This window comes from Coccinella septempunctata, chromosome 2 (assembly GCF_907165205.1).
Source record: "Coccinella septempunctata chromosome 2, icCocSept1.1, whole genome shotgun sequence".
NCBI lineage: Eukaryota > Metazoa > Arthropoda > Insecta > Coleoptera > Coccinellidae > Coccinella > Coccinella septempunctata.
In genome coordinates, this window is record NC_058190.1 from 39760025 (window position 1) to 39784932 (window position 24908).

The 24908-nt window shown below is 35.1% G+C and overlaps 1 protein-coding gene across 2 annotated transcripts in view; it reads right to left on the bottom strand.

The window, feature by feature from the left end:
* Positions 1–7456: 7456 nt before the first annotated feature.
* The window catches only part of LOC123306744 (sodium/calcium exchanger 3), a 144845-nt gene continuing 127393 nt past the window's right edge, over positions 7457–24908 (bottom strand). For both annotated transcript variants that reach the window (XM_044888865.1, XM_044888864.1), the window contains exons 5-8: positions 20567–20765; positions 16731–16889; positions 13221–13392; positions 7457–11103 (exon numbers count right to left, since the gene is read on the bottom strand). In XM_044888865.1, coding sequence (XP_044744800.1) covers positions 10899–11103; positions 13221–13392; positions 16731–16889; positions 20567–20765 — 735 coding nt within the window. In that variant the 3' untranslated portion in view covers positions 7457–10898. The remainder of the gene's footprint in view (positions 11104–13220; positions 13393–16730; positions 16890–20566; positions 20766–24908) is intronic.

Consider the following 24908-nt stretch of genomic DNA (forward strand, 5'->3'; position numbering starts at 1 on the left):
ACATGTTAAAGGGTGGGCTTGATGTATTGTTGCATCATCGATCGAATAACTGGTGTAGTATTCCACCATCGATCGATAATAATCATTGCGAAATTTTGGAGTTTTGAATTCCAACTCGGGAAACGATTCGGTTCGGGAAAATTAGTCGGTAAATACGCGAATTCGGGAAACGAGGCAAACAATAGAAACATGTTAAAGAATTGGCTTGATGCATTGTTGCATCATCGATCGAATAACTGGTGTAGTATTCCACCATCTATCGTTAATCATTCCGAAATTTTGGAGTTTTGAATTCCAACTCGGGAAACGATTCGGTTCGGGAAAATTAATCGGTAAATACGCGAATTCGGGAAACGAGACAAACAATAGAAACATGTTGAAGGGTGGGCTTGATGCATTGTTGCATCATCGATCGGATAACTGGTGTAGTATTCCACCATCGCTCGATAATCATTCCGAAATTTGGGAGTTTTGAACTCCAACTCGGGAAACGATTCGGTTCGGGAAAATTAATCGGTAAATATGGGAATTCGGGAAACGAGACAAACAATAGAAACATGTTAAAGGGTGGGCTTGATGCATTGTTGCATCATCGATCGAATAACTGGTGTAGTATTCCACCATCGATCGATAATAATCATTGCGAAATTTTGGAGTTTTGAATTCCAACTCGGGAAACGATTCGGTTCGGGAAAATTAATCGGTAAATATGGGAATTCGGGAAACGAGACAAACAATAGAAACATGTTAAAGGGTGGGCTTGATGCATCATTGCATCATCGATCGAATAACTGGTGTAGTATTCCACCATCGATCGATAATAATCATTCCGAAATTTGCGGAAGTTGACGGTTTTGAACTCCAACTCGGTTAACGGGAATATTAATAGGTTAATACGCGAATTCAGGAAACGAGACAGAAAATAGATGAAGGGTGGGCTTGATGTATCGATTTCGACGATTATTCGATATCATAGAAGATGATGGTGCTTCAAAAAGTACCTTTAAGTTTATTCCTTATTTCATGGTTCTTATAAGGAGGTAACTTCTAGAAACTCTTGTATGAGCGCTCAAGAATAAGGCATTCATGCACTTCTTTCCAAGCAGTAAATCCTAAAGCTGCATCCATATTTTGCCATTGTGTACCGGGCGGTCTTGCCAATCGGCAAATCAAACGATTTGACACAGGCCCGGATCTACGATTTTTTCTGACCGGGGCAAATATTCATGATGGCGCCCCCCCCCCCTTCTAAGGTTCGTAGGAAAAATCTAATTGCATATTCGTCATCACTTTCAACCCGAGTTTTTTTCACTAGTTCGAGGTCGTATAGATTACGAATATGCAATTAGATTTTTCCTAAGATGAGTACTTTGGGAAAAAAATCACTCATATTTTTTTCCCATTGTTCCATCAAAAGATATTTTTTCTCATTGTTCCATTAAAAGTTATACTTTTCCCAAAATACTCCCAAAAATTGCATAAATAAAAAAAAATTTAAAATATTGTATTTACAAGAATGTCGTTTGCAACCCGCCATCGTCTATCGTTTTTACCCGCGCTTCATGAACGAAATTATTCCGAACAAAAATTTATTTTTGTAACTACATATATCGACCCGGATCATTTTACATATTAATTCAAGGTAGATCACGAATATGCAATTAGATTTTTGGAGGATCAGTATTTTGAGGAATAAATCACTTTTAGTGCAAAATTTCGGAAATATTGGTCAACTTTGAGGAGATGTAGCCGCTAGAAAAAAGGCACTAGTCATATGCTGTTTAATTTTTTGGTGATGAATTGGTTCTTTGCAAATATAAAAATCCACACTTCATTCATCTATCTCGAACGGATCAGATTTTATGAATTTTTCCGCGAAGGTCCAAAATTTCCGATTTTCCATCGACCATAACTTGAAAAGTAATTTTTTTTTAAAATATCTGTTTGCATATTCGTGTTCTACGCCCTCGAATTAGTGTACAGAATGAATTCGGTTTTGATCGGAGACCAAAAATATTCTTCAGAAAACCGCCCACTTTGTATATATTTCATTTTGTGAAAACATTAAAAAAAAACTCAATTTCGTGAAACTTTAGTATAAAACATTTTTTTGTACCTCTCTTAGTAACAAAGTTAAAGGGGGGCTCAAATTATGGTGAAAAACTCGGTATATCTATGGAAAATTTGAAAAAATTTCGATCTTACCGATTTCCACCAAAATTGGTGTTTTTACTAAGGCATAGATTACGAATATGCAAACAGAATTATGCTGAAAGGATTAGTTTTTATGTTATGGTCTATAGAAAATCGGAAATTTTGGCCCTTAGTTCCAGATGAGAAGGCGATGAGTCGGCAATTCCCCAGGCAAAGAAATTACTGCTTGCGACGCAGTGTAAACATATCAGATCTTTCAACCTATTTCACCCAAGTGTGGCGGTCATTCGTAGATGACTGAATAATATGCAGTTAATTGATCCCTCATTGATTTTAAATATTTTAGGCATAGTGATGGTTTATCATGTTTCCATTCTACAGTTTCCATTTTAGCACTAGGAAATTAATTTTTTCCGAGAAAATCAAAAGTAAAAAAATTTCAACCTCTGGTTGATTTTGGATTTTGGCACCCCCTTAGGCTGGCGCCCGGGGCAAGCGCCCCGCTTGCCCCCCCCTAGATCCGGGCCTGATTTGACACATCCATGTTTATCTGCCTCTTAGTATCTCATCTACTTAGTAGTAGACTCATTCATATCATACTTCTCTCGCAAAATCCTCGCAATCTTTTTTTTTTCAATTCCAAAATTCACTGATATATTTACTAATGCGTCCACTTTCTTATTTTCATCCTTGTTATCATTTAAACGACAGTCTCATATAAAGGGATTATCCCGATATGGATCATTTCCTTTCGTCTATATCATCATTCTCACGTGTGTACACAGTCTGAATTGAAGCTGAAACCACCATAGGCCGGTGGTCGACACATCCTCACTATACAGGGTGTTTCTGAATTGATGCTTTAGGTTTCAGTGGGTGATTCTTTGGCAAAAATAAAGGGGAGTCTTTCATATAACTTTTTTTCACATCATTTTCCCTCCACATTCCAACCCTTTGAAATTAGGTAAAAAAATTGTTTTTATTCAATGTATCCACTTTGGAAATATTTAGAAGAATGAATGATGCTAATAAAATGACAGTTCTGAGTGTTCTTGTTACCCTAATGTGTAATCAAAAGGGGCTGAAAAAAATGACCCCTATAATATTTTGTATCAGAACTTTTTAATGCTAAAATATTTGCCTATTTAAAAAAGTTGATTTGAAAAGACAGACTAAAACTGCAACTTTTTTATATCTATACTTTTTATCATAAAATTGTTAGTTTGATATTACAATTAAGTTGCTGTCAAATGAAGTCATATGACATCAAAGGGCTGCAACATGGAGGGAAAAAGGTGTTGAATAAAAAGTTATATGAAAACCCCCCTTAATTTCTGCTGAATAATTACATTATGAAATCTTTCACATCATTTCGGAAACATTCTGTATATTCCAATCGATTTCTTTTGATGGAAGCCGACATTTGATCGATTTTTCATTCATTGTCAGACGGCGGCATATTGGCCGACGGTGCATCCTCATTAGCTTTGCGGAGCGGCCTTGCCGATCAGCTTACAGAGGCATAATGTGGATGCAGCGTAAGAACCATGAATATGATGGTTTCTTACAGCATTCCTAGAAACTCGGGTCAATGTCATGGAAGAAACAGAGATTCGCCCGTCTGACAGATGGCGAATCCCCGTTAGTTCCAAATTTTCGGCCATAGTTCTAGAGAATTCCTCATAAACCCATCATGACTCTTACGAGTCACGAGTACCAGTATGAGGATGTCGGTTAGACCCACCACCTACTGATATTAGGTTCAGTGGTCTGCCTGTCATTCCACACCTATTGAAAGTGCGCTCAGTGGGCGGTCATCCGGGGCTAGGTATATATGTATTAAAAGGAATTTTTGCATGCTATGCTTTCGAATAACAGTCTGGTGTAGTTTTCCACCATCGATCGATAAACATTCCGAAATGTGGGGAAGTTGTGAGTTTTGAACTCCAACTGGGTTAACGATCCGGTTCGGGAAAATAAATCGGTTAATACGCGAATTCGGGAAACGAGTCAGACAATAGGGTGGGCCGCGTAACTCCGCCTCTGGTAATGATGATGCGATTAGCATTAATTTCCAGTGCCGGTCCCAAGCCCGGATAAAGGAGGAGGGTGCAGCCATAAAAGATAAAATTTCGGAAATGTGTGGTACTCGTTGGTTGTTTCAAACATATTCGCTTAGTCTGGAACCTTTATGAAATCACAAAATATTGCCTAGTTTAGATTACTCACTTACCTCCTAAGCCAAAATTAGCTCAACATTAATACTAATTTTCCTTCTACATTTCAACCATTTCCACTCACATTCTCGATAAGAAAGTAATCGATAAATATTCCGAAATGTGGGAAAGTTGTGGGTTTCGAACTCCAACTCGGTTAACGATTCGGTTCGGGATAATGAATCGGTTGATACGCGAATTCGGGAAACGAGACAGACAATAGGGACATGTAAAAGGGTGGGCTCGATATACTATTGCATCGTCGATCGAGTAAAAGTCTGGTGTAGTATTCCACCATCGATCGATGAATATTCCGAAATGTGGGGAAGTTGTGAGTTTCGAACTCCAACTCGGTGAACGATTAGGTTCGGGAAAAATAAATCGGTTAATATGAGAATTCGGGAAACGAAACAGAAAAGAGAAACATGTCAAAGGGTGGGCTCGATGTATTGTTGCATCATCGATCGAATAACTGGTGTAGTATTCCACCATCGATCTATAATCATAACGAAATTTGGGGAAGTTGTGAGTTTTGAACTCCAACTCGGGAAACGATACGGTTCGGAAAAGTTAATCGGTAAATACGCAAATTCGGGAAACGAGACAAACAATAGAAACATGTCAAAGGGTGGGCTCGATGTCAATACATCGAGATGATGCAACAATTTGCATCATCGATCGAAAAACGTATTCGTTCGGAACAAGAAAAAGGGGTAAAATTCGAAATTCGGGTCGCGTAACTCCGCCACTGGTAATGTTTACGCGTGTAGCATTAATTGCCAGTGCCGGTCCCAAGCCCGGATAAAGGAGGAGGGCGCACTGATAAAATATATTAAATTTCTAGAATTTCCCGATAGTTTTGGGAAAGTGTGAGATTTCGTTTAAGTTTCGGGTTTAGTAGTTGAAAGAACACTTCTGTTTGAAAATACCGCATTTTTTAATATATCTGAAATCTCCAGAAATCATAGTTATTATCCTCAACCGTAAATTCGTCATCCAATTACATATGATGCATTTTTCATTCAATCGCGTTCTGTGAGTGGCGGTGTCAGTTTGGGTGTAAAATTCGAGGAGTAAGGACGCTTTAATTTTCCCTCGTTCACTTGGGTCGTTTTATTTGTACTGAAAGCCTATCTCCTTTCATTCAGATTTTCATCTTGGAAAAGACATTTTTCAAAAATTGCAATTTTCAATTTGCGATATCTACCGTTATATTCGTCTGAACGTCTGATGCAATTAGGATTTCCGGTTTTATTATCAGCATTGCCAAAGTTTCCACCTAAGTACGAAAACTCGAATTCAAAAATCTAGATTTTTTGGGTCAAAAATGAGCAAGGGGTTAGACGTTTCAGGAGTGAAACGACCTATTTTCTACTCTGTCGGAAAATTAGGATGTTCTAATACTGTTTTAGGATATGGAATGCATAGAATTTGTTTTTAAGATTCTGGAAAACCAAACAGTTGATGATTCAGTAGAGAATTGCACTCCAGAGAGCTCTTCGAAGTCAACTTTGAAATGAAAAGTGGGAAAAAAAAATTCCTCCTAAACAGGGCCAGATATTTGAAATGTTGGTATGAAAATACAGGTTTTCGAGCACGCTGAATCTATTGCGAATAATTTCGGAAGCCTATTTTCCTTCGTTTGAATTTTCTTCTTGGAAATAATGGCATTTTTCAAAAATTGCATATTTCAATCTGCCATATCTTCTGTTATATTCATTTGATTCAGTTGGGATTTCCGGTTCTATAATCACCGTTGCCTAGACTCCTACCCTAGCACAAAAAGTTGATTTCGAAAATCCCAAAAATGTCGAGATTCATCACTAGAAAGGTTGCTTTTTCAGATTATCTATTCAAAACCAGTTCACGACATTGAATTAAAATGGATTAATGGGGCAAGTCCAAAATTGTTATGCAACTCCGATTTCTCACTGAAATTTATTAAATTGATCTTATAATAGAAATAATGTAGAATAAGGAAAAAACGAAATTGGGTTTCTCGTACCTTCTAGTTATTCTCGAATATTCTGAGTTTTTCTAAGGCAAACGTTAAATTTCGGTCTCATAAGTATAGACTATGGTATACTGAAACTTGACATTCAGTATATGAATTTCGAATTCCATAGCACACTCGTGCTCTTAGTGTAATTATGAGCAATATTACAGCGTTTTCAATCAAGAATTTAACTCAGTAAAATTTTATTCTGGTAATGAATAACTACATAATATTTTCAAATATTATAATTATTATGGATTAATGTTACAACAAATCTAGCAACAAATAATCTTGTTCTAGTTGGTTCATTTTTGGCCAGCACATGGTGCTAAAGATATGTTCACTAAACTACAAACTTATTTTCGATGAACTGTATACGCATGATTTCCAATTAACATTTTTGTAATATTTCAAATACAATTGTAATACACAGATAAAGTACGTCTATGGAATGGTGAATTTTTCACTTATTGTTAAACATTTAGCTCTATGATGAATTGCATTTTGGTTGAAGGAAGACGTTCATTAACAATATTTCGTTTTTTTTTTGTGTGTTACAAACTCTAGGTGCTTTTTTTCATCATTTGACATGAAGCTTCATAAATATACAGCTCATAATATAATATTATAATAGTAGGTATGTAACATGGATAAGTAGAGTATGTATAGAGTAGGTATTCTAGAATCCAGTGGTGCAAAGAAGTCACAAGTTCATTTGAGGGTTCTTCCGAATATCAGCTCATCTCTATCTATCAGATCTCAATTCATTGATTTCTGGTATTGATATATTTTTCAAATGACCCCATATTGAATAGTCCATGCAGGTAAGATCAGGAGATCTTGGAGGCCACCTTCTAGGACCTAGTATATACAGGGTGTTTCATCATAAACTGGACAAACATATATGGTGGGGGAGAATCACTTTTGCCTTATGACATATACCCTGCTTCGACGCATATGCGAGATACAGGGTGTTTAACGTCATATTAGAGCAATATTCTAATGAATAATAACCTCAAAGTAACGGTTTCTGGTCACATCGGAGTATTTTTGAGTGGTCAATTCAGAAAATATGAAGAAATGGCGGAAAACCTTCGATGTTCGTGATTTTTTAACACAACTTGTTTTCACATGTCCACAGCTCAATTTAAAAATTTTGGGCCTCAAAGCCCAACCAGTTTTTATTTTTTGGTAATGTTAGAGGTTTCTATTACGAGATATTTGGACGCATGCAGTAAGGAAACGGTTTGATATTTTTCGATTCTGTTTCCATATTCTTGTTAGGTATAAAAGGATGTAAAAGTTTCAACTATTTCGGGTGAATTTTTTTTTTTCGCTGTGGACAAAAAGTACGATTTATGAAAATATTTCTTCACAGAAAATGTTCTAAAAATGTGTCCATTCAGAAAATGAAATTCAATTTGGCAACCGAAAAAAAAATAACGAACATTGAAGGTTTTCCGCCATTTTGAAATTTTTTTTCGGAGTTCTTCATCTTTTCTGGATTGACCACTCAAAAATACTCCGATGTGACAAAAAACCGTTACTTTGAGGTTTATACATAACTGACCACACTCATTAGATTAGAATATTGCTCGAATACGACGTTTAACACCCTGTATCTCGAATATGCGTTGAAAACGGGGTATATGTCATAAGACAAAGATGATTCTTCCGGTATCACCTACCGACCATATATGTTTGTCCAGTTTATGATGGAACACTCTGTAGATATTCAGAATCGAGATAATTCCTCACTTTCCTTGAAATATGGTCTCTAATATATCTGATCATCTAAACAAGGGCTCAGAAAAGGTCTTCTACATTGAAAATATTTTTCAGCACCTTATTCATAATCATGCAATAGTTTTCATTATACCTATCATTGAAATCAGGAATTCGGAAATTATTTTTTGAAGAAGTAATTGAGATATTTTGTTTTCTAGGTGGATCTACTCTTTACGGAAAAAATTGCGGCCTCCGCTCATTTTTTGTGAAAGAAAACTGGACTGAAATCGACAGAGGTTCTTCAACATCTATTTTAATTTTCATCGAATTGAGTTACCACTGGATTTCAGAATTCTTTTACAAGTAACGATGATGAATTACAGAAAAGTTATTCTAAAAGGGTTACAAGAGTAGTAAAAGCTAAGGTTCAAGATGAAAATTTACAAAAATATCGAGTTGTATAGAATGGAAATTCAAGATGAAGGAAAACGACGATGAGATGGCACAAAACTCTGTTGAACTAGAATATCACGGTGTGAGAACTTCTTATTTAACAATGTATAACAATCATTCAAAATTTTGTCAATGCTGATTTCGGTTCAATATTTATATAGTATTCACGTAATTATATTATGTTTAAACCAAACAAAAATATTATATTTGACAAAAATCACTTGTTACAAAATAAAAACAAAAGTCCACGGTCAACCTAGTAATTAAGTAGGTACCTATTCATAATTTGAAATATTCTAGTATCTAAATGCAATCATACTTTTGGAACCAAGAAATTACAAGGTTATTTATTTTTATCAACTGATAACGATCGATATATACAGGTTGTTCCTGAATTGAAGGTTCAAACGAAGGAGATTCCTTGAGTAATTTTAAGAAAAAAAGTATCATAAACAAGCGACCGTAAACGATTCGTTTTCGAGATACAAGGTGTTAGAAGTTAGAATTTGAATGAGAAAAAAACTTGAAAAAAAATTCAAACTTCAAAAAACCTTGTGTTTTGAAAACGAAACGTTTGCGATATTTATGGGAATTTTTTTTCTTAAAATTACTCAAGGAATCTCCCCACTTCGTTCGCACCTCCAATTTAGGAACACCCTGGATATTTTTCTGAAATCAGCATTAACAGTAGTAATCTTTAATCATAAGTTACATTCAACATGAACATGATTAGTGATAACAATCTATGAAAAAATATAATACATTTTTTAATGCTATGATCTAAGTATAACTTGTAAAATTAATAGTTCGATGGTGAACTAAAAATGAAAATCAGTCGATCTGGTGAAATGATTACCTATATCGTTGAGTATATTTTGGCAGTCCAGGAAGGATTTACTTGTTGCATCAGTGAGATTTTATTTTGATTGCTTAATATTGAAAATCATCGATACCTTTATATAAATGAACAATATAAAATATAAATAAAATTGCTGTTATTTTCAGAGAAGCGAGAAGTGGAACAAAATCTGATTCATTATGTCTTTGTGCTCAATCATCAGAATATCCTGTAAACATAATTTTGAGTTCACGGGTCGCATATTGTGTTTCAAGTAAGCCACTAGATGTTGTGACTAAGGTAAAGATTGAGCAAAATTAAGATGTGAACCATTATCATGATAGTATTTTTCAAGAGGCTATCAAAAAACTATATCGGACGTGGGCATAGAAAGTTATTACGGAAGAACCATTAGAGTATTTGTTTTGCAGATTTGACTGCCTTTTCAACATGTAGGTACAGAAAATTTCTGTCTGTATTGATTTTCTCATTTCAACCTTCATTTTTTGCAAAAGCGACAATTTTTTTTTTGCACAATACATATATACCTATGTATTTAGGAAAATTTTGTCAATTAGCTAATATTTTCTGAATGTTCCATCATCAATTCCCAATTCGATTCAAATATATAGATATTGTGGTGCTGTTTATTTCAAGCAATTTCATTGAAAATTGCCTTGAGGAAATTTAAAATCGAAATGCGAAAAATATATGTTGTCCATGGTTCAATAAAAAATTAATGTAAAAAGTAAAAAAATATATAAGATTTGATATTTGACCTCAAATATTCATAGAACCATACAGAAAACATTAATATATTTTCGTAATAGTGATTTTATTTCCTCGGGGGGTTTCTTGAATGAAATGAATTGAAATGAATTAAGAAAATTATCCTTATATTTATATATTAGAATTCAGAATTAAGTGAACGTTCAGAAAATATAAGATCATTTCTTCTGGGTATATTGTGCGAAAAATTAGTTAAAATATAAAAAAATGGTCAGAAATGGTCTCTATACCATTTAATTTTGAAAAACAGTAAACTTTACAAATTTAATTTTTTTCTAAAAATAGTTTTTCCGTAATAATGGTTTATTCGTTCGATTATTTTTTATAGCACATTCGGTTAGCCCTTGAAAAATACTATATTTCTGATGGTTCACTTTTTAATTTTCTTCAATGAATAAGAAGCGCGCTTACGCGTAACACACTGTACCACATATTTCGAATAATTTTTTTTGACAATTTATTTCAGCCAGAAAATCGATTCTATTGAATTGTTATGGGTATGAATCATACTTTGAACACACCGATGATATTTTTTTTCCTTTGGAATTGTGAATTCAGAACGCTGTTCTATTTCGTTAGACGATCGAACTTATATGTAAGAATATTATGTCGATAGGTTCTTTCTTGGTATTTTTGAGCATCCCTCTGTTAATGAACGCAATAAGAAAGACGCAACATTATTTCATAATCCTTCCCGAACACCATATCATCCCCTTTCTCCCTCTTAGAACCCTTCAATAACGTCGTACACTTCCAACGTGGACATAACCAAGTAGAATAACCATAAAAATACAAGAAAGCCTGATGTGGCGTATTTGATGGCGGTCGGGCCCCCAAGTTCTCCCCCAACCAATTTAGACCGACGCAGGAGGAGGACCATGATGGTGATGAGAGCCTCTGTGCAGAACAAGGTTACTGAGAACGCCAGGCTGAAAAAAATTCCATTTCAATTTCAGAAATACGAGAGTAGGATTTGATGTAGGTACGGGATTATTAAATCTGCACCTTGCCTTCATATCGATCCATCATTATTCGTGAGGATAGAAGACAGACCTTTTTTATACTTTATTTTCTTCATTCAATATACACTGTTCAAAAATTGAAGTGGATAATTTGCGGCGGGTGGGGGAACAAACAAAGAGGGGAGATTCGTTAAGTGATTTTAGAAAAAAAGTCCCAAAAAGTCGCAAATGTTTGGTTTCCGAGATACAGGGTGTTAAAGTTTGGATTGGTATCAGAACAAGTTGTGAGAACACATCCATTATCCGAAATACCGAGTTTAATTTGATGTGTCAAAACTAACGATGAATTTATTCACCACAGCTTACTAAAGGAATGTTCATGAAATCAAATTCATCGTGAAACGGTAACGTTTTTGCTAGTGGCAGAGTGGTGAAACGTGAAAGTACGAGGATATATTGAAAACTTCTTGGCCCACTACAGAACTAAACAAAATTTCAATGTCAAAATATTTTATTACTCAACATATTCTCCTCTTAACTGGATACATTTATTACAGCGAAACTGCAACGCCTCTACACCTTTAAATAAATGTTTCTTCTTGCTCTGCAAACCAGGCCTCCACACCTTTGGATAGCTTTCTGCGTCTTTTCTCTTTAATTTTATTCCGTAGAGTGCGGTCAGTAATGTCGAATAGAAATCTCCGATTATTGTTCTACCCTTATCCAAAAAATCAATCATGATTACTCCATGGCAATCCCAAAAAACTGAGGCAAGATATTTTCCAGCAGATTTTTGGACACGAAACTTCTTAGGTCTTGGAGAACCAGGGTGTCACCATTCCATCGATTAATGCTTCGTTTCTGGACCGTAGAAATGTACCCAAGTCTCATCCATAGTAACAATTCGGTTTAAGAAGTCTACATCGTTTTCAAATCAAGCACAAATCGAACGCGATGCTTATACCCTTGCACACTTTTGGTCAACATTCAAACATTTGGGGATCCATTTTGCAGCAATTTTTCTCATGTCCCAATTGACGTGAACTATATGATGAACGCGTTCGTATGAAATATTCAGTGCTTCAGATAGATATCCGTTTTAGCCCAATTCGACGGTCTGATGATATCATGTCATGAACTGCATCGATATTTTCAGGGACTGACATAGAAACTGGCCTTCCCGATCGGTCATCATCTTTAATGGAAAATTTACCTCTTCTGAAGCTTGCAGTCCAATTTTTCACGGTCGCATACGAAGGACATTGATCACCAAGGTTATTAAGCATGTCTTCGTAAAGCTGCTTACCTCTTAACCCTTTTAAATACATTTACTTGATGATTGCTCGATACTTCAATTTTTCGATTTTCACAATTTCGGTGGATATCTTCTTTCTTTTAATTCATTGCGTAACTCTGGTTTACTTTTTTGACCTCAAACTTCACACTGGCACTTCTAATGAGTTATTGTTCGTTGCTATGGTAACACAATATTAACACAATATTTTTTTATGCATGGAACTGGTCTAGGCTAACCAGATATCAATACATCCTCGTATCATCATCAATCTATGGTCGAATATCTTCCAGGATCCATTAACATGCTCCTAATCTTCTCGGAATTTCAGAACTGACAGAAACTGAAACGATCCAGTAGAGGCGCGGCGGTGCAAAATATTAAGCGACTGGCAACATTTCACGGTCATTTTCTTCCTATCCTGTTAGATCTTGCCTGGGTGGATTTGTTCCGTTCAATTAAATGCGATCTCAAAAAGGGCTCGCTGAATCCGCTGTGTGTTCCCGTTACAGCAGAGCAAACTTGAAATATTTCAATTTGTGGGAACTGTCACTGGTTCGACTGTGCTGGTTGAATTCGGATATTAATCTCGAGACTATGGAGCAGCTGTGGACGAGATAAAACATGAAAGCTGACAATGGGGTTGTAGGAATAAAACGAATTTTATATAGGGTGGATCAGGAATACTGCTCCTTACCATCAGCTGGTTACAAACTGAAAACTGTCATCCCCTTAGGAGTAAATGTGAATGATGATCACCCAAGAGAATTATTTCAAACTATGTACTCACTTTCCTGGAGGTACTATGAAGGCGCCACCTTTGCAGTAATGGTAAATGGCGGCTATTGACCATGCTACACCGATTCCAAGAAAAACATTGACAGCATTGCTGCCCGTCACGTTTCCAACACTGGCGTCTGCATGTTTGTCATGGATTGCTGCTACTTTACTGGCAAAAGTATCTGAAAAATGTTTTTAGTATGATTGACACGGAAAATGGTTTTCAATGTAACCTACTCTGTTAAGTATCAACTATTGAAACTTTCTCAATCAACTATTTTTTGATAGGATTTGAACTAGAATTTATTACATAATTAGGCTTGTTCGTAGAGTGGTTCACAACGGTTGTGAACTGTACAGAGCAAGCGCAAATGGATTTTCGCTACCCTAAAATGGAATTGCGCTTGCTCTGTACAGTTCACAACCGTCAACCGTTGCAAACCACTCTACGAAGTACGAACAAACCTATTATTACATTCGTCTCATCAACTCAAACTTCTAATCTTCCTGATGACGTCTCAACATCGATATCAACGTAATATCTGAGGGTGTTGTGACCCTTCAGTATCAGACGGTAGGGTGTGATGAAATATTTAACTTTGAAAAACGTAGTTTTTAAAATACACCAAAACGAATGATGGTGTATCATCACAAGTATTACATAGATACAGTTGTTAACATTTAGCATTTGGTGGTATGATGTAATACAATATTTATTTCACTATGAATACTTGGAATACAAGATCTCAGAATATTCGATATCGATGGTGAGAAGTCATCAGGAAGATCAAAATTGGGATCTGAATTGATGAGTCAGCTGTGATAATTTTGCAATAAATTCTAGTTCAAATATCCCATCTAGCTATACCACGATAGGAAATACTCCTTCTGACGAACATGATGTATTTCTTATGAAATATCTTTGAAACGTCACTTTTTGAAATAACCATGTCAACCGTTTCCCAAAAAAAATTATTTTAAGTACTTAAAAATGAAAAATAAAAATGGGTATTTGGAATTTAAAGCGTTTCGTTTCTATTGCACGAGTTGTCCACAACGACTGAAATATGCGTTGATAATAAAGGACAACAAATACACTATCTTGATGAGACAGACAATGATGGCTGTCTATGAAGTCTGCGACAAACGAGGAAGGTCGTAAAATTTTCTGGGATTTTTATGGCCGGTTGCTGTTGAGGCTGGCCAGTGAGTACGCGCCTTATGATGACTGTAAATCAACAGCTGTTATATTATAAACAAGACATTGTTCTTTTTATTTTCTAGTAGGCGCTGTTGCCAAATCTTAAACTAGAAACGAAGCGATTTAAATTTCAAAACCTCCTATTTAAAGAATGATTTTGAATAGTTCATGCGGTACGTTTGAAAAACTGATTGAAGAAAATCATAATTATTCAGTTTGAACTTCCATATGCTGTGATAACCCAAATTGGGGATAATTCCCCATTATACTTCAAAAGATACAAGAGATTTATATAGATAGAAAATGCACAAAATAGAAATAGCCATAACCCGAGAATAGCAATTCAGACCTGTGAAATAAATTGTAATAAAATGTAATATGCTTCCTGCTTTAGAGCAGTTTGATTTCAGATTTGGTTGGGTAGGTTTGAGTCACTAGATGCTTTATAGGATCATAAAGGAATAGAATTATATTTCAATAATAAAATGTAGGTTTGCTTTTGAAATAAGGAAATTTTTCTGAACAATTCAAATCAAACTTTGGCATGTTTTTGCGAATATCCTATAAAAAAATTTCATTAAAATTGAAGTGAAATTGATACAAAGATTTTGTCGTCATCCCAAATAATAACACAATGAAATTGAATTTCAGGAGAATATCTGTTGCACGTTGTAGTTCTCCGTCTAGTTTTAGGTTAAGAAAGAATGAGCCCCCTTATACCCTCATATTTGATTCAGTCATATCTGAAAATACATATCAATGCCATTTTTCTCTTCGTTTCATAGTATGTTCGCCGGTCTGTGGAACACGGCCAAAACTAATCTGGTAAAATGGACGGAATTTACGGTTTCTTATTTGCTTTTCTCGGAAGCTGCAGATTGCAACGCCATTTCTCACTGTCATTGTCAGTTCTCGTTTTTTCCCCGATTTGAAATTGTTATTTCTGAACAGCAAGAATCAGTACGATTGACAGTTAAAGATTGGTTATCAGGATGCTTACAATGTATCTGAAGGGAAGAAAGGAGAAATTTTTATTCAGTTTCGAACACACTCATGCGGAGATTCGAATTGGGTTCTGCCTTCTACATTTTTATCTGAATTCGAATACGCGGTGATGGTACGTCAGATTTAAATAAGTGTATTGAAAAAAATTGCAATGGCATCCCAATAGTAGAATATCGAAGAATCTGGTTGTTTATGGAAGGAATAAGATATAATTTTTGAGAGTTTGTTTTCAGATACCTACTGTTTCTTGTGATAACCCATTATACAGGGTGAGCCTTTGACTCGACCAAATATTTCAACAGTAGATTTTTGAGGTCAAAAGAAATATTTTTTTCAACAGCCTGTATCTTTTAAACCAGGCCGATTCAGAAAAAATGGTGAAAAAAGTGTGTCTTTTGACCTCAAGAATCTACTGTTAAAATATAAATCTAAAATATTGTAGATTATAATAATTCATTATTAAAAATTTTATTCATTTCAATTGTAACCTTATAGCCTACAAGTTTAGAAGCTAGCTCTGGTTAAAAATAATCTTTTTAAATTTTTTAATTTGGAATAGTTTATGAATATTTTTTATGACCGTTCTTCGTATAAAATTTTTAAACCTGCAAATTTTTTCAACTGGTAACTTTTTTCCATGATGACAGTGGAAAATCATCTTTTCCTGATGGGTATTCTACATAATTTGAGATAATTGAAAAACTCATTCAGAAATACCTACAGTATCCTATTTATTCTCTAATGATAATATGGACCTTCGTTTTAGATGGGGTTAAATATTCCATTTAATCTTGACAAGAATGGCAATTATGAACTCTTCGAACTGAATTATTAACATAAATTATGTACGAGAGTGATGCAACCAATTAATCAGAAGTTCAGGCTTCGATGGAGCTGAATTCTTCTTCGATATTTTCCAGTCGAGTATTTACGGGAATATGAAGGAAATTTCAGGCGTAAAGTTCAGAGAGTTCATCAATTTTATAATTGGAGTGTACCACATTGAAATAGAAAATTTTATCGATGATAAAATTAATAACTACGTCAATCTAGACGCTCTATCTTCTTCTGATTCAGGTCACAGGGAAATTTTTGAAGCAGGCTCGAAAATAAAATATAACTTCCCATTTGTGTTTCTTCTGAACCACAAAATTAATGAAATAACAACACATAGTATCGATTAAAATCCCACTTAAATTAAATATATTCCCGGATGAACTCATTTCAAGAAATATATTTCAGATGTATTCTTTTATCTATCGGCGTATATAATATTTCTCTATGGTATGAAATATTATAAATTCAAGAACTTACCAGGTATACTTGTCCCGAGGGCAACAAAAACTATGGCAGTCACTGAATCTTTGATGCCAAGGGTAGCACCAAAATGTGATGCAACATCCCCTATAATGGCAGTTACAACACCTATGCAGAAAATTGACACTACGAAGCACAGATACCCCTTGAACATATCTAGAAATGGAGAGAAGAATATTCATTACAATAAATAATTATAGGATTTGCTGGAAATGTCTTCTTCTGACATCGTTAGTTTGATGCACTTTCGAAATGTTGGAGATCATGAAATCTTTCGGACCACCTATAGAGTGATCTGAACGCAAATTCAGAATATGATATAAAAATTCGGCATAGTGGTACCTATCGTGTTTAAACACTTTCAGACCACCCTATAAGGCCAAAAATAATTTTATTTTAATTTGAATAATACTCCTAGACAACAATTTATGGGAATTATTGACCCATCGAGCACCATTGACATACCCTGTATATTCGAATATGTATTTGCCAGTCTGTACCCATATAAGATCAGTCGAGAATGTCAGGCAATATTTTTGGGGTCTTTATTCAATGAACTTATGTCCGCCACCGCTCATTGAGGGTGCTACAACCCTTAAAAAAGGCCCAATGGTAATTGGTAGAAGCATCGCGTTCGATCTGTGCTCGATTTGAAAACGATCTAGACTTCAAACTGAATTGTTACCATTGATCAAAGATTATAGAGATATAGAGAGTTATAGAGTTAACTCTATAATCTTTGCTATGGATGAGACTTGGGTACATTTCTACGATCCAGAAACAAAGCAACAATCGATGGAATGGCGACAGTCTGGTTCTCCAAGATCTAAGAAGTTTCGTGTCCAAAAATCTGCTGGAAAAGTTCTTGCTTCAGTTTGGGATTGCCATGGAGTAATCATGATTGATTTTTTAGAAAAAGGTAGAACAATACCCAGAGATTACTATTCGACATCACTGACCACTCTACGGGAAAAAATTAAAGAGAAAAGACGCTGAAAGCTATCCAAAGGTGTTTTGTTTTTGCAGGACAACCCCCTGCACACAAATCTCATGTTGCCATGCAAAAAATTCGTGATTTAGGGTTTAAATTACTAGAACATCCCCCTTATTCACCAGATTTGGCTCCATCCGACTATCATCTCTTTCCCCAACTGAAAAAAAGTTTAAAAGGTCGTAAACTTTCTTCCAACGAGGAGGTAATAAAAGCTGTGGAGGTCTAGTTTGCAAAGCAAGAAGAAACATTTTTTTGAAAGGTCTGGAGACGTTGCAGCTTCGCTGTAATAAATGTATCCAATTAAGAGTAGAATGTGTTGAGTAATAAAATATTTTGACATTGAAATTTTGTTTTGTTCTATAGTAGGCTAAGAATTTTTCAATATATCCTCGTACAAGACACGTTATTTGGTTATATTTTTTCGGATTCACTAAGGATCATTTCAGGGAGTGAGTCATTTTACATAATACGTATTATAATACCAATTTCCTGAAGATTTATATCCTAAATGATCAGTATCTCACTCTGAAACACCCTGTGTGACCTTGTCAGGTGAAAGCTATGAGATTCATTCAGAATTCCAATACTTGATGGCGAATTTCGATTAACGCTCGTTGAATGGAATTTTTTCTTTCAGCTCAAAGTTTCTTTTTGCACCCCTTCCAATCAATTCGAAAAAAACACGGGACTCCATTCAAGCTCGAATGTCCTCTACAAAAAAAGTACGACACACAAGAAGCCGGTTAATATCTTTCAGTTCTTACAGTCTCAAAACAACCCTTTTCCCCTAAGAGTGGATAACTGAAGGTCCCAAATCTCATCAGGTAAACTTAATAAAGCAATTTTCCAGTATCCAATCCGGGCTGGCTCGGATGGACAAGGAAGACCAAAAATTCGCCCGAACACTGGGGTGAAAGTTGACTAGGGGAAGTCTGTGGAATTCAGTCTCCGTTTGTGACAAGAAAATATAATTTGAGGAGCGGACTTGGTGGTAATGTGTGAATTTTTATGGCGATACTAGAATACGACATGAAAAGTTTTTTGAAAGATTTGAGGTTTACTAAAACTCTTAAAATACTTAATTCGGAAAAATTATTGGCCTACTATAGAACCTAACAAAATTAAAATGTAAAAATATTTTATTACTCAGAACATTCTCCTCTTAATTGAAAACATTCATTACAGCGAACCTGTAACGTCTCTAGAGACTTTTCAAAAAAAAAATTTCTTCTTGCTCTGTAAACCAGACCTCCACAGCTTTTATTATCTCCCCGTTGGAAGAAAATTTACGACCTTTGAAACTTTTTCTCAATTGAGGAAAGAGATGATAGTCGGATGGAGCCAAATCTGGTGAATAAGGGGGGTGTTCTAGTAATTCAAACTCTAAATCACGAATTTTTTGCATGACAACATGAGATTTGCGTGTAGGAGCTCTGTCCTGCAAAAACAAAAGACTTTCGGGTAGATTTCCGCGTCGTTTCTCTTTAATTTTTTTCTGTAGAGTGTTCAGTAATGTCGAATAGTAATCTCCGGTTATTGTTCTACCCTTATCCAAAAAATTAATCATGATTACTCCATGGCAATCCCAAAAAACTGAAGCAAGAACTTTTCCAGCAGGTTTTTGGACACGAAATGTCTTAGGTCTTGAAGAACCAGAGTGTCGCTATTCCATCGATTGTTGCTTTCTTTCTGGATCGTAGAAATGTACCCAAGTCTTATCCATAGTAACAATTCGGTTTAAGAAGTCTACATCGTTTTCAAATCGAGCACAAATCGAATGCGATGCTTCTACCCTTGCACGCTTTTGGTCAACATTAAAACATTTGGGGATCCATTTTGCAGCAATTTTTCTCATGTCCAAATTGAAGTGAACTATATGATGAACGCGTTCGTATGAAATATTCAGTGCTTCAGATATCCGTTTCAGCCCAATTCGACGGTCTGATAAAATCATGTCATGAACGGCATCGATATTTTCGGGGAATGACCCAGAAACTGACCTTCATGTTCAACTGACATCATCTTCAATGGAAAATTTACCTCTTTTGAAGCTTGCAGTCCAATTTTACACGGTCGCATACGAAGGAAATTGATCACAAAGGGTAGGTATTAAGCATATCTTCGTAAATCTGCTTACCAATTAACCCTTTTAAATACAGGTACTTGATGATGGCTCGATACTCCAATTTTTCGATTTTCACAATTTCGGTGGACATCTTTCTTTTAATTTATTGCGTAACTCTGGTTTACTTTTTCGACCTCAAACTTCACACTGACACTTCTAATGAGTTATTGTTCGTTGCTATGGTAACGCAATATTTTTTTTAGCATGGAACTGGTCAAGGCTAACTAGATATCAATATATCCTCGAAATGGACCATCTGTCATCCATATTTTTTCTCATTCTCAATGTTCAATGTTTTTTCGATTTTTTGGTTTTATTTTGTTTTCCATAAAATCTTCGATTATGCTACTGTGTTCCAATTATTCGAAAATAGAATTTTCAAAAATGAAAAAAAAAACAAAAACTAAAAAAGTCTATATGGGTGAAATAAAATCCAGCACATTCCTGAAAATTTGTTTCTGAGAAATTTAATTCATCCAATATGGATTAAGGCATTATTGGCAGAATTACAGGATCGTGTTCATTATACTCTATACGAAAACTCTAGAAAAGTTCCCATTTTTTACACCTAATATGAATATCTCATGAGGGGTGGATATTTGACCCCATATTTCTTCACGAAACATTAATGTTTTCCAACAAGGAATCCACTCCTACATATTTGTGGCATGTACACCCTTCATATTATATCTGTTAATAATTTGGGCCCATTACCTGTTGGTGGAACAAAGGCGAATGTGAGCTTCCAGAAGAGCGTGACGGTGTGCAACACGTAATCCATAGTGGAGGGTTCTTTCTGATCTTCTTCATCGCTAGCACTAACTGTCATCGCTTCAATGAACTGCTCCTTCCACGAAGAGGTACCTATGAGAATGGAGGCGTTGGCTCTTTGTACCAGCTTGTCCACTGTATTCTATGAAATGGAGAAAAAATATTCAAAATCCAACTCGAAATTTATGGGTATCTTAGTTACTTAAGTGAATGAAGTTCGGCTGTACAATCCCCATAAAAAAAAGTTCGTGAAGATTTTGTCGAAAATGACACAGTGTATTGAACGAACTATCTCAAAAGAAGAAAACCTTATCTATAGGTATACTTAAAATTTCCTAGAATTCATATTGTTATGTGTATCATTTGATGTGACTTGTTATTTCTATATTAAAGCCAACAAATAACAAGTCGATTTCTGGGAATTCTTCGCAGTAACCTCAAAGAGCTTATGTCTCTGATTAGGGAGGTAAAATAAATGCCTTGAAACAAGGAATATTCAATGGGATTATTGAAATACTCTCATCTTATAAGGTTGTTATGACAATAAGGTCTAAGTTGACGAATAATAAGGAAGGATAATTGGGATTTCTCCACACAAGACGAATCTTGTCTGAAATCACTGGGTGTTTCAGGAAGAGAGTATTCATTATATTGTTAAATTGGCAAAGAATCACTGACAATACTTGATGAGGACCAAGGTATCCTTATATGCATACAGGGTGTGGCGTAATGAATGGATAATATGGTGCCTGCGGGTAAAGGACTCTATGGCGGTTCAGAAAAATATATTTTACGTTCAGTAAAAGTGCCTTGGTTTTCGAGATATTGGAGATTTTCGAAAATTCAAGAGAATTACACTCTTCGCCCTTCGTTTTGCAGGCAAGACTCCAAATGAAGAAATTTTTTCAAACTGTTTTTTGGATAGTATTCCTGGATAAATGATCTATCGAATGTAATTCATTATTTTTGAGGCGCATGAATAGTTCTTCATGAAAAAAAGAACTAACTCAACTTTTCCGTTTCGCTTTTTTTTTTTTGCATAAGTTCAACCTAGCATGGTGTAAAAAATAATATGTTTACCTGAGAGCCAATGCAAGAAAAAACATGCCCGTTTCATTGAGATTCCGAAATGGCATAACTCTCTGTATTTTCAACATTTAATACAAAATAAATTCCTATTACGTCTCTATTTTCAAAAACCAACTTTCAATATGTTTCTGGTTGACTTCTTAGGAGTTTTAAAAATTTGTATGTAAATTTTTTATCGAGAATGAACTGGTTTTAAAAGAATGTCTTCAAGGAGGTCTTCCTTTTATTCAAGAAGTGAAAACTGCTTGAAACACTTGTTCAGCGTTTCCTTGGTTTTCTCGAATAGCCCTTCATTTAACTTCATTTCACATTCATTCAATTGGATTGAGGTCTTAGCCTGTTTAATACTCCCATACGTCGTTTTTGAGTAATTTGATGTCGATAAAGAATATCTGTGATATTCGAAAAATGGGGTACTTTGGCTGAATACAACTCTGTTTCAAAAGTCCACAGATATTAAGCTAGTTATTCTGAACGCGATTTTGTTTTTCCAGGGGGGGCACAGTTCACTATGAAAACTTAAAGTGGCCATATCTTTTTATCAGAGCCAAATCGGAAAAAATGGTATGGAAAAAAAATGTTTCTTTTGACCTCAAGAAACTACTGTTGAATTATTTGTACGAGTCAAAGGCCCTCTGTATAATTCGGTTCGGTCGACCTACAGAGCCGTTGTTTTTGTATATTAGAATTTGTGAGGATGAGGAAGGCTATTAGAATGTACAGTTTCTTATTGGTTTTAGGTTGGTATTTCTCGATGAAGATCTGACACGCAACATTTTCGTCGCTCCTCGAAGAAAAACAAATAAAATAACCATTATTCCAACCTGGAGGACCATAAATTTTCATTCGAACAATAGAATCAATAACGACCTGATGAAAATAAATTTTTCCGGCGAAATTCTTAATTACAAGGCTCATTATTTAGAGGCATGAGCTCCAGGTGTCTTCTAATCAATTAACACGCAAATTACGGCTTTCAAGAAGATTAAAAACACTATAATCGATCCGAATCCGTCCATATCCCGTACAAAACGATCCACTTAAGCGACCATTTTTCTCACTCATCTCTCCATCGGAAAATCCATTTTTCCTAATGTATGTGAGGTATGAGAACCGCCAACCAAGACGGCTCGGATCTTCGCTTTCCTGCTTTGACGTTTTTCATGACCGCGAATTGAATTCCAAATGTCGGTGTTTTTGAATAATTCATTCGGTGAATATTTTCCCGCTGGAAATTACGTTTCATCGAATGGAAGGAATGTTGAATAAAGTATGTGAAAGTCCACTGGTGGGTCCATTTTTCACTTTCTTCGAAGACGGGCAGTTTTAAACGTGGTGGAAGGAAATTTGGATGACATATTCTGTGACATAAAAATTGTAACATCGAGTAGGAGAAGGAAGTTATGATCGGAGCTGACGTAAACGTTAATCTACCGAAGGGTAAGAAATGAGGGATAATTCAATATGTTTGCTCAAATTTATAGCAATAGCGGTCACCCATCCAGGTTATGAACTCGGCCAACGCTGTTTGATCCCCAGGAAAAATTATTTTCATGGGACTTCCAAAAATACAGTTCCGATTGTGGTGAAAATTGGTTTTTGGTAGAAGATAACGTTTATTAGGTTAATTCAGAATAAGAGCGACATACACATATATTGTATAATATCTGAAGAACACAATTTCAGTATTTTATAACATTTGTATACTATCTATGATAGAAAAAAGATTACCTGGTATCAGATATGAAAAACAGGTGATATAAGGATCAAAAAGCAGGAAATTGATACTATGTCAAATTGTTCGACGACGTTTCGGGAATATATTTTGCCCTCCTCAGGGCTACAAAGCATCAATTTCCTGCTTGTTGATTCTAATTTTTTTTTCAACAGGTCCAGTTTCAGAAAAGTCCATTAAAATTTAATACTTCATTAAAATCTCAATTCTCCATTTTCCCCTTCAAAAATGACAGTTTTAAATTTTGATAGGGCATCAAATCTTAATGGACTTTCCTGCAACTGGGCCAGAGTCTCTTGACCTCAAGGATCTTCTGTTGAAATATATGTACTAGTCAAAAACTGTACAGGGTATCCCAAATTGCTTGATTTTGGCTGTTTCCGGTACTTCTAGACTATATAGAAAAAACGAGAAAGGAGTCCTAAGCTGTTTTTCGTGAAAAGTCCATAAGTGGAAACCGTTTCACGATATCTTCATTTGTCTTGAAGATATGACCAAATTTTGATATTTTGTCGATTTCGAAAATATGCCATATCTTCTTCATATTCGAAAATATCTAAATACCATAAAGACTTTCTACAGGCACTTTTTCACTGGGAATACGACACTATATAAATTTTTTTCGAATCTTTTGTACTAAGGGTGGAAAGAACAACTTTGTTATTTCATATGAACGCATTTTTTTTGATCTTATATTGTACAGAAAAAAATTAATTTCGAATGGTAATAATAAACAAATAATAATAAAGTACTCCAATACATTGTAATTGTAAAGTACTATAATGAGATGAATTTTCATAAATTTTTTGCTCTAAATTATTTCTAAAAAGAAGCTTTTCGCTATAGATATAGGCGATCAGAGGATGGGAACCCATAGTCCTATTGCCTGGCTAGCAAGATCACCAGACCTCGATCATTTTACTTTCTTCGTAATGTTAAAAATAGAATTTTAACAAATGAAATTCTATGAACGAAAAGTTTTATTTCGTATCATAGAGATGGAGATTTTTTGGAGTGAACATTTTTGTGGTCAATGGTTTCATAGAATGTCGAAAAGGGAAATTTCACTAAAATGATTTTTTTACCCTGAGTAAAGAAGTAATATATCGACATATATAGGGTGACTCTTTGACTTATACAAATATTTCAACAGTAGATTCTTGAGGTCAAAAGAAACACTTTTTTCCCATACCATTTTTTCCGATTCGGCCCTGATAAAAATATATAGCAATTTCATGAGCTATGCCACTCCTGGAAAAACAAAATTTCCTTCAGAATAACAAGATGTATTATTGACACTACACATCTGTGGATCTTTTAAACAGAGTTGCATTCAGCCAAAGTACCCAATTTTTCGAATATCACAGATATTTTTTAATTTTGAACATCAAATTACCCGAAAACGGCGCATTACACGAGAAAATATGAAGAATACTTTCATTTTACAAAACGTTCTAATAT